The sequence below is a fragment of the Pristiophorus japonicus genome, chromosome 11 (genome assembly GCF_044704955.1).
Source record: "Pristiophorus japonicus isolate sPriJap1 chromosome 11, sPriJap1.hap1, whole genome shotgun sequence".
NCBI classification, from domain to species: Eukaryota; Metazoa; Chordata; class Chondrichthyes; family Pristiophoridae; genus Pristiophorus; species Pristiophorus japonicus.
In genome coordinates, this window is record NC_091987.1 from 562,823 (window position 1) to 573,039 (window position 10,217).

General features: G+C 46.8%; 1 protein-coding gene across 4 annotated transcripts in view; it reads left to right on the forward strand.

The window, feature by feature from the left end:
• The window catches only part of LOC139275954 (histone H4 transcription factor), a 45,862-nt gene extending 40,461 nt beyond the window's left edge, over positions 1-5,401 (forward strand). For all 4 annotated transcript variants that reach the window (XM_070893205.1, XM_070893201.1, XM_070893203.1 and 1 more), the window contains exons 8-10: positions 2,418-2,556; positions 3,103-3,227; positions 4,534-5,401. In XM_070893205.1, the coding sequence (XP_070749306.1) occupies positions 2,418-2,556; positions 3,103-3,227; positions 4,534-5,017 (748 nt within the window). In that variant the 3' untranslated portion in view covers positions 5,018-5,401. The remainder of the gene's footprint in view (positions 1-2,417; positions 2,557-3,102; positions 3,228-4,533) is intronic.
• Positions 5,402-10,217: the final 4,816 nt, after the last annotated feature.

Below are 10,217 nucleotides of genomic sequence, written 5' to 3' on the forward strand. Positions count from 1 at the left end.
AGGAGCAGCCCCCTCCCCAGCACACAGCGCACCGACCCGACCTAGGAAGGAACACCGGAGGCTGTAGGGAGAAGAGGAGCTGCCCCCCTCCCCAGCACACAGCGCACCGACCCGACCTAGGAAGGAACACCGGAGGCAGTAGGGAGAAGAGGAGCAACCAGCCCCAGGATACAGTGTGGGTCACGACCAACCCGCCGGGAATGATGCCGGACCAGGGAGGCTGCCAGTCCAGAGTCCTGGACTAGAGAGGTTCAACCTGTATTAAAAAAGATTAAGGAAATGGAATTAAGGGAAGGGTAGTAAGCAAATTGGATTTTTAAAAATGCTTAAAGGGAAGAAAGCGAGTCGAGTTGAGGGCAGTTTCTGAGAATGGTTGGAAATGGGTGGCGATGTCCCACAGGATTCTGTTCTGGGACTGCTTCTGCTCACTGTGTACATCAATGTATTGGACATAAGGCTAGAGGAAGTGGTGTACAAATTTACAGATGGTGTTCAAATAGGAGGCATCGTTCTTACATTCCTACAGTAATTAATTCTGAGGATCAAAGGAAACGGAAAGGGATTATTGGTAAGGTTGATGCAATCGACAAAAAGATGTAATGGAATTCAGTATTACTAAATGTGACATGGTACGAATTAATTTTTTTTTTTAAGTAATAATTATACTTTGGCAAAAGCTGGCTGATGTGGAAGAGTGGAAAATTATGGGTTTAAATTCACAAGACATTAAAAGCAGCATCTCAAGTGGTTAAGGCCAAAAAGAACTAGTGAAATGCGGGGTTTTATGGCAAGAGGTATAGAATATAAACGTTGAGATGTAATGGTGAATCTATATAAAAACATAGTAAGACCACAGATGGTTGATTCCATCCATTCAGCTGTTTCTGCTTCCTTTCCCCTTTCCCACCAAGCCAAACTGCTCCCAAGGTTCCCTCCTGCCCTACCCCTGAACCTACGTCTCTCTCTATAGTCTTTCTCTGATCTCCGTACATGGCCTTGCATGGCTTATCTCATTCATGAGACCCACCTCCTGCTCCCTTGACCCCCCAGTCCACTAAATTGCTGACTACCAAACTTTCCTTCCTGGCCCCATGCTAGCTGACATTGTAAATGATTCTCTGTCCTTAGGTACTCACCCCTTTCAAAATCACCATCATCAACCCCTCCGCAAAAAAACTCAGCCTTGACCCCTCTTTCCTTGCAAACTACCGCCCATCTCCAACCTCCATTTATTCACCCAAGTCTTTAAATGTGTTGTTGTCTCCCAAAACCCTGCCTTATCATGCCCGCGACTCCCTGCTTGAATCTTTTTGATCAGGTTTCTGCTCTTGCCACCAGGCTGTATGTGAAGGTGTATGTGGTTTTTTTTTCCTACTACCCATCCCCAGGCAATTGTAATGTACCCACTACTGCCTTGGCTCAGATCAGGCAGCTCGGCACCGTTGGGAGCTTGAACCTTCGACCCTCCTGGCTTGTATGACTCAAAAGAACCCTGGGCAGTCTATTTCACCAACACTGCTGCGTGTGAAAGCTCGCCCAGCCGTGTAGCTCGTTGCTGGGGCGGTGAGTACAGGAAAGGAGTCGTGCTGTACCTACATCTGACTCACTCCAGAACCAGTTCTGCAATGCTGACACAATTGAGAGAAGGGCTCTTGGTTTTTAAGCTTTGTCAGTTCTACGCATTGGCGCAAGGAATGGTGCAGTAAAGCAAGCTGGGGCTTGCTTGAGATGATGTCAGTCTGTAACAGCAAGGCAAGGAAAGTTCAAGTCTTACACCAAATCGGAATATTTAGCAGAATATCCAGTTGCCCAAAGACACAGAGGCTTCTGTTTCTCTGCTCCACTTCATTTATGCTTATTGTTTTCATTGATCCCCTTGACATGAACTTGTGTCGCAACCAATTCCCTGGATTATCCAATGGTATATCTGCGATTTAATCATTAAGGTCAGGGAATAGTGGTGATTCTTTGATGAGGTAATCATTGGGTTTGTTTTGAGACAGGCAGAGGCTTCCAACAAACTTTTTATTTTTTCTTAATTATCATTTAAACATTAAAACTTAGAAATTACGCTGTGCGATACTATCATGCTCTTGCTTTATGTAGAAGTGATCAGCTTTGCTTTTTTTTTTTCCCTCATAGATTTGAATTAAACTCACAATACAAAACTGAAAATATTGGGCTATTGGAATATCAGAGTGCTGTGCCGGGTATAATAATTTTCAGGTTTACAGATTGAGGTGTATGTGACAATAAAATCCATTTCTGAAAGAAGTAGTGGTTTCAGGAATGTGGTGAGAAGGTGGGTTGCTGGGGTTAATGTCGTAAAGAAGGACCAGCGTGTTGGGCCCAATGACCTTTTCTTAAAATTCCTTCTGTTAAAAGTTGCTTCCCTCGTGTTTTTCCTTCACTTCCAGTTTTAAGAATTTGTACGACCTGCGGAAGCACATTGAAACGCACAATGATGAACCCACGTACCACTGCAGTTCGGACGGGTGTAACTTTAGCGCCCGCAGTGTGCAAACCCTTAAACAGCACTACAGAAGAATACATGAGGTGGGTGACCAACTGATCTATGAAGTAATGTGGAATTTCATTACTTGTACCTCAGAGACCGACTGAGTTTGAACCCACTTCAGACGAGTGGCGTGGAACTCTTATTCATCTTTCTCTTTTTGTTTTTGTCTCCCTCTAGCTCTTTGTCACCTTTTTTTTGTCTCTGTATCTCTTGCCCACTCTCGGTGGGTTTCCACATTGCTGTCCTGTGTGGATTTTCCTCAACATTATGCAAGATCTGTGGCCAGAATTGTAGAATCCTTTTTCTTTCCCGCTACTTCTGAGCAACTGCGCAGCTGTTCTGGCGTTGGCGAGTTCAGAACACATAACTGCTGGAATTGGTTTCCCACATAAATGGGGCTCATATAAACATTGGCTCTTCCTAGCTTGGCTGCCACATTGGGGAAGAATAGCTCCAGGGAGGACAGTGACCTATAAAGCGTTTATCTAAAGGCGCTAGGACGGTAAAAGGAACACTGCTTTTTATTTTCAAAACATTTTCAGGTTAACAATACACTGGGTTACTGTTGCCTCTCTCCTATTCAGGGTGAAACAAAGCCTCGTTACAAGTGCCACATCTGTGCCAAGTGTTTTTCCTGGGCCTACACGCTAACAATGCATCTCCGCAAAACCCACCAGCTAAAGTGGCCTTCTGGGCATGCACGGTTCAGGTAGGGTCATGTGATCTGCCCAGAGCTCTAGGGTGTTATCTTATTACTGCTGATGCTTTTTTTTTCAATGGACTGTATATTGCCTTTAGGTGTAGAGCTAAAACGCTTTGTTTCCTCTGGCAATCCTAAGTGATTCAAGAAAGTTTGAAGGGTACTTGGGAGAATGCAGGTTTGTGTGCGTGTGTCAGGTCAAGGTTTGCAATGTTGCAGGTTGAAAGAAGTAGGAGATCCCACCTTAAATAGAGATGAGGTTGGCCACTCAGTCCATTTTAGTTCATCTATTCAGAAGGCATCTACTGTCCAAGATAGATCCAGTGGGCACTGTGGAATTAATTTTGCCAATGTAAGAAGGGGGGGAGGGGGCTACTGAAATCCATTGTATAAACAGTATAAAATAGGATGGCAGATGAACCATATAATAACGATAGCAGATATGAAGTGAGTTTGGGTAATTGACCAGCCTATAAACAGCTAAAATGATTCTTCACTGGGCACTGGTAAATATAAACAGGATACCTGTCCCCTTTTTGTTCCAACACAACAAAGGCGCAGATCTTCTATCTTCGGGATCACTGTAGAGGTCCCTTAATACCATTGGTTGGTTAATACCTAGCCTGTCAGGAAACCACTTTACTAATGCTTACCAATGGTGCAATTAGACTATTGCTGACACATGTTGTGGCAGAATAGAGGGAGCATCACTTTACCCCTGCCTGCGATAACTGGCCTTCATGGTAAATGCCTGAAATGGAAAGAGTTTAATTCCTCAATTCTAAAAGTCCTGCACGTTGTTGATCGGGTGGTGCACTGGTTTATGCACTGACCTTTCACCTCTGCTACTTGGTTCAGATCCAGACAGACTCAAATTCTTTTGCCTTCTAGGTCCCATGTGAAAGAGATTGGGCAGGTTCAGTCCAGTTCCCTGTGGACACAGAGGGCGCAACAGGGCAGGAAGTGTTTTTTTTCAGCGAATTTTAGATTACCTTCCTGGATTTTGTGTTCCAGCGAAGTGAAGAACATTGTTGCAATTCCACTTTAGACCATCAATAGGCATTGCGAGTGAGATTTGCTAATTGGGTGCCATTTTATGCTGTGGCTCCAAGCCCGTTGGCCGGATTGAGGTTGCCCAATTCACTTCACACAAGGATATCACTAGTCATGTGAGTTTTCCGTCAACCCGAGTTGGATTTGGGCCCAGTCCTAGAGGTGAAAGGTCACTGCACCATTGAACCCCCCCCCCCCACAAGTTAAATTGTATATTTTATGCCTGACGGTGAAAATAGATTTATTTGCTTTCACTGTCTAGGTACAAAGAGCATGCAGATGGATATTTGCAGTTACACATGATCCGTTATGAAACTGTTGAGCTGACGCAGCAGATCATCAAGGACCTGGAGAAGAGGCATGGGCCCCGGAGGAAGGCGACTGAAGCTTGCCTCCTTGCACCAGAGTCCCGCCGCAAGACTTTCTCCGCGAAAGCGGGGAAGGAGGATGACCACCTCGCTGCCACCCGGCTGAGGCGTGCCGGGCAATGGGAAACCGCCAACTCGTCAGCCAGGCCCTTGCCGGACGCCCTCCAGCCGGTGCGGTGTGACGCCCAAGAAGGGGGCGAGCAGGAACTCGGGGTCTCTGGAAGCGGCTCTCCTGTCTACTGTATCCTCAGTAATGTAGCCCAAGCGGTGCCCGAGCCTCCTGCTGCCCTGGAAAGGAATGAAGATGGCTCCTCCCTCGACCCCGTGGAAACTCTGGAGAAAGTAGCGCGAGGTCTTGGGATCCAGATAATCGGATAGTCACTGTTGCTGGTGGCGAGTCAGTAAAACCTTGGTCCCTCGCTTTAAGGAATGGTTACCAAAATAAAGTGGTGGGGGGTTAAAATTTAACAGGGTCCAGCTGAACCTACATTATCAGAATTGAGAGGCTGTTGCTCCTGCTCCTTGCTGCAGTGTTCAGGTGCTTTAGAAAACCAACAACTGGATTCTGGATCAAATTCTTATTTTCCAAATTCTTATTTTGCCTTCTGCAAAAAAGTTGCAGTTTGTCCTGTAAAGCATCGTCCAGCGGTGAAGGGAGGGGAAGCTGGGCCACCAACTTGGAGGCTGGGCAGCAGATCCACAGTCCTCTTCACTGCAAGAGTGGGAGACCTGAACAGACCAATGAAAGCGGGGGGAAAATAGAAGGTGTTGTGCGATTGGGGGGGGGGGGAAATTCTACCGAAAGCAAAGATACGGGGGTGGGCGGTGTAAATATCGCCTTGGTTCTTTTCCTGTTGTTTCTGTCCTTGTGCCAGATAGGATGAACATGTGCCTGGTGTTAGGGGAAACCCGGACAGGCAAAGCCTGTGTTTCCAAAGCCGCCGTTTAATACCTGCTGCATGCACATGTATTTTCCAAATGCACGTGCCGTTTTATAAACAACAAAATATAATCCAGAAGCCTGCATTCTGTTAGCTTTTGGCTTGGGCAAAAGATGGTCTATCCCTCGCTAACTGTTGCTCCTGTTCTTGTCAGGAAGAGCTTGTATTGTTGCGATTATGGGGATGACCAGATGATGAGGGCCCTTCTGAAAAGCAACTTGCATTTATATAGCGCTCTTCTAACCATCCCAAGATGCTTCACGGATGTATAATGGACACCGAGCCTATAGAGGAGATATTAGGCACCTGTCTTGTCGTTACAATCAGCAACTGTTCTTTAATTAAGTCCCGTGTCCTGGCGACAGCCACTTTCCTGGCCATCTGTTGCTCCCTCCCTGTAAACAAATACTCCCGGGTGTCTGTTCACAATTGCGCTTTCCAACCCTGATTTTCTCCCACTTTTGTTTCTTAGCGTATTGATACAAGCTCACTTTATCCCGTTTGAAGTATTTTGTATCTTCGTATGGTCTCTCTTGGGGTGTCAGTTCCTTAGGCACAGAGCCAGGCTCATTTATGTGTGAACTTGTGTCTGCCCTCTGTGTGCCTCAGTGATCTTTTTTCTCTCTCTCTCAAAAATGTAATTGAGAAATCAGATGCGAATCTTGACATCGGGCCAGGTGCCTCTCTAAGCCCTGTACTCCCAAGCACTGCCTGACGATTAAGCCAGCTGCCAAATGGGCTGTGGGCCCAGCTCCTGCATTGTTCTGACTTACTGACTCTTCCAGAGATGACTCAGTGGTGAGTGGGCAGTGTCGTCGGTTATGTTGCAATGGTGTTTATTTTTCCCAGTGTGTGGAGAACCTTCCCTCTGATATATTCCCATTTTGACATTCTGCAACCCCTTTTCCCTTCACGCCAATCACCCTGTCCTCCTTTCTCGCGAAACACAAATACTGTTTTTTATTTTAAAGTGTTTATTAATGGAAATTTTTATAAAGATTTCATGATGGGCCTCACCTGTTCTAAAGTGAGGAGTGCGACTCCGATTTACCTTTAGTTACACTTCAACAAATAAATAAAACCAAAGGGAGTGCTCGGGTTTCTAAAGCTTCATACTTTTGAGAACTTTCCAACATTTTGGATTTGCTGTAAGCCTCTTGCTGTACCTGGTGAACAGCCCGCTCTCTCAGGCAGCAATGAACTGCTTTGCACTGTGATGCTTAGATCGATGCCCCATTTCTATCAAAGTGCTGCCTCCATCTGTGGCACAGAACACCATCCCGGGCATCAGAGGTAACTAGCCAGAAGCTGCCATAAGTGACATTTTTAATCTTGTTTCACCTCCATTCCCTTCACCCTGACAGTGAGGATGATCGGTGGCCTAATAGTAACATGAAGTTGCAACCGAGGCTTTGGAGCAACTGTCCGTCAGCAAGTCCATGCCCATCAGTGTGAATGGGGAGCTGACTGGTTCATTAATGCCCTTCCGTGAAGGAAACCTGCTGTCCTAATCCTGTCTGGCCTACATGTGACTCCAGTTCCACACCAATGTTGTTGACTCTTAACTGCCTGCTGAAGTGCAGGCTCTGTGGAGTTGGTACGACTGTTGTTTTACCCATTTTTAAGCCCCTCCACGCCCTGTTGCCAGGACAACTGTAGAGGATATGGCATGAGACTTGTGGCATCTGGACTTGGCTTATAACTCGTGGCTGCGGCCCTAATCTTCCAACCAGCATTGTGTTACAGATCCCTCCAGTAAACTTTGGTGCACCTTCAGTAAGTCAAACAACAACACATTAAAACAGGTGGGCGTTTTCCTCCCACGCATAATGCCAGCAGCAACACTCTGTCCTGACAATGCAGCAGGTTGTGCAGATCCCTTTATAAACTGCCCGTCCTGCCAGCAACACGGCCTCGAGCATGAGGGCAGGTCTCGTTTCCAAGGGAGGTTGCCAAATCCCAGAAACCCGACAGGTGGCTGGGGCAGGAAGTGAGATCTTGGCTCGAATGGAAATGTTTTGAAGCCTTGCTAACCAACACTGCCACATACTAAGCCAGAAACAAAATATGCGGGGTGGGGTTGGGGAAAGGGGAGTTGGGAGGAACAGTGTTCTATTTTTAACATTAAGATATTTGGTGTTTTGCTTTACACTTTTGAAATTTCCGGATAGCTTACGGGAAAGAAAAAAAAAACAGGCTGTCCGGTTTATAAACTAGATAAGGTGGCAGAGCCATTTCCGACATTGTTACTTACCACTGGGTGCAGTTTACAGCCAAAGTTACGCACTGGTGCCTTCTGTACTAACTTGTATTAACTGCTATCTGTAAAAGGTCAAAAGCAATGAGCACGTGAAACTTTCCATCAAATGGAAGATTTTCTAAACTGTGAAAGGAGTTGAGCGTTTAGATTTTAACTCGGAATTCTGTCAGCCAAATAAGTTGTAAAACTGTGTTGTCACCAGGATTCCAGTAAAGCAATTTGTGGTGGTAGTTTAAAATCTCTACTGTGTCCGCCTGAACTGTGGAAAGCGCCCAGTATTGTAATGATAGAAACGCAAAATACTGCGGATGCTAGAAATCTGAAATAAAAATAGAAAATGCTGGAAATACTCAGCGGCAATGTTCCCTTTTAGCTGTGCAGCCGCGCAGCGCCCTGCAGCCCCCCGCGCAGCTCCTCGCAGCCCCCCGCGCCGCGCCCTTCAGCCCCCCGCGCAGCTCCTCGCAGCCCCCGCGCCGTGCCCTTCAGCCCCCCGCGCAGCTCCTCGCAGCCCCCGCGCAGCGCCCTTCAGCCCCCCGCGCAGCGTCTCGTAGCCCCCCGTGCAGCGCCCTTCAGCTCCTCGCAGCCCCTGCGCAGCTCCTCGCAGCCCCCGCGCAGCGTCTCGCAGCCCCCGCGCAGCTCCTCGCAGCCCCCGTGCAGCGCCCTTCAGCCCCCCGCGCAGCCAGCTCTCCGGCTTTTAAATAGGAAAAACTGCATTTGTTTTGAAAGGGCTGCGCAGCCCCGGAAAAATAAAATTAAAGGGAACATTGTTCAGCGGGTCAGGCAGCATCTGTGGAAAGAGAAACAGAAGAATGTAAGAATTGGGAGCAGGAGTAGACCATTTGGCACCTCTACCCTGCTCCGCCATTCAACAAGATCGTGGCTGATCCTCTACCTCAACTCCATCTCCCCGCACTACTCCCATATCTCTCGGTTCCCTTAATATCCAAAAATCTATCAATCTCCATCTTGAATATACTCAAAGACTGAGCCTCCACAGCCCTCTGCGGTAGAGAATTCCAAAGATTCACCACCCTCTGAGTAAAGAATTTCTCCTCATCTCGGTCCTAAATGGCCGACCCCCTTATTCTGAGACTGTGACCTCGGTTCTATACACCCCAGCCAGAGGAAACATCCTCCCAGCATTTGTCCTGTAAAGCCCTGTAAAAATGCTGTATGTTTTTGTGAGATCTCTTATTCTTCTAATCTCGAGAGAATATAGGCCTAGTCTACTCAATCCTCATAGGACAATCCCCCCATCCCAGGAATCAGTCTGGTGAATCTTCATTGCACTCCATCTGTGGCAAGTATATCCTTCCTTAGGTAAGGAGACCAAAACTGTACACAATACGCCAGGTGTGGTCTCACCAGGGCCCTATATAACAAGAGTTAACATTTCAGGTCAATGACCTTTTGTTAGTTGTGACGAAAGGTCGTCAGCCTGAAGCATTTTTCTCCCCAGATGTTGCCTGATCTGCTGAGCATTTTCTGTTTTTATTTGTAATGATACAGTTGGACATTGTAAACTTGAGCTGTGCATATTGGCAGCATGAAGTTGCTGGTATCTCAAAGGCTGCCACTGGTAACTAGTAGTGCTGGGAGCCATTTGAGGAGTTCCAAGCCCGTTGGCAAAGCATTATGGTATACTGGTTTCAATGTGATTTTACTGTCGTGTATTGCAAATTAGTGTGCTCAGTCAGCCTGGTGACAGCTCTGTTGTAAACATGATTCACCTTGAGCTGACTGAGGTGGGAGGGTATTTTTACAAGCCCACACGCCCAACCGGCAGCCTCACCCACCAGGAGCAGCGCCCCACGCACCCAGCAAGTGTAGACTTGTAAAGCTAACATTTGTGTGTACAATGGATGTTTAATACTGTGCTATTTGTAATCGTTTTTAATTGCAGTTACCACTCGGGGTTACAGTGTAAACCACTTATAACAAAGCCTGGATAGCAAGAGACACTATTACTGTATACAAGAGTTCAGATAAATCAAGGTTTACTTATTATTTGATAGCACTTTGCTGTTGTATCTAACACACCTGCTCAGTACTTCTGCTCCCCACCTGTGTCCCTCCCAGTGCTGTGGAGGAATTTACCAGCTGTGTGTACATTAAGCTCTCGGGATGCTCAAGGTAGCTACCGATGGCAATAAATCCTGATCGTGCTAGCGACGCTCAGGTCCCAGAAAAAATTCCCCCTCTACTCCACTGGGCACTGGGTCTCAAAAAACCGTGCTGGCATTTTAAGTTCATTATATCAGGAGCAAAAGTACCATTGGATCTTTAATGGCCAATATTGTGCTTCATCCAATCTTTTTATCCATTCATGGGATGTGGGTGTTGCTAAGAAGGCCGGCATTTATTGCCCATCCCTAAT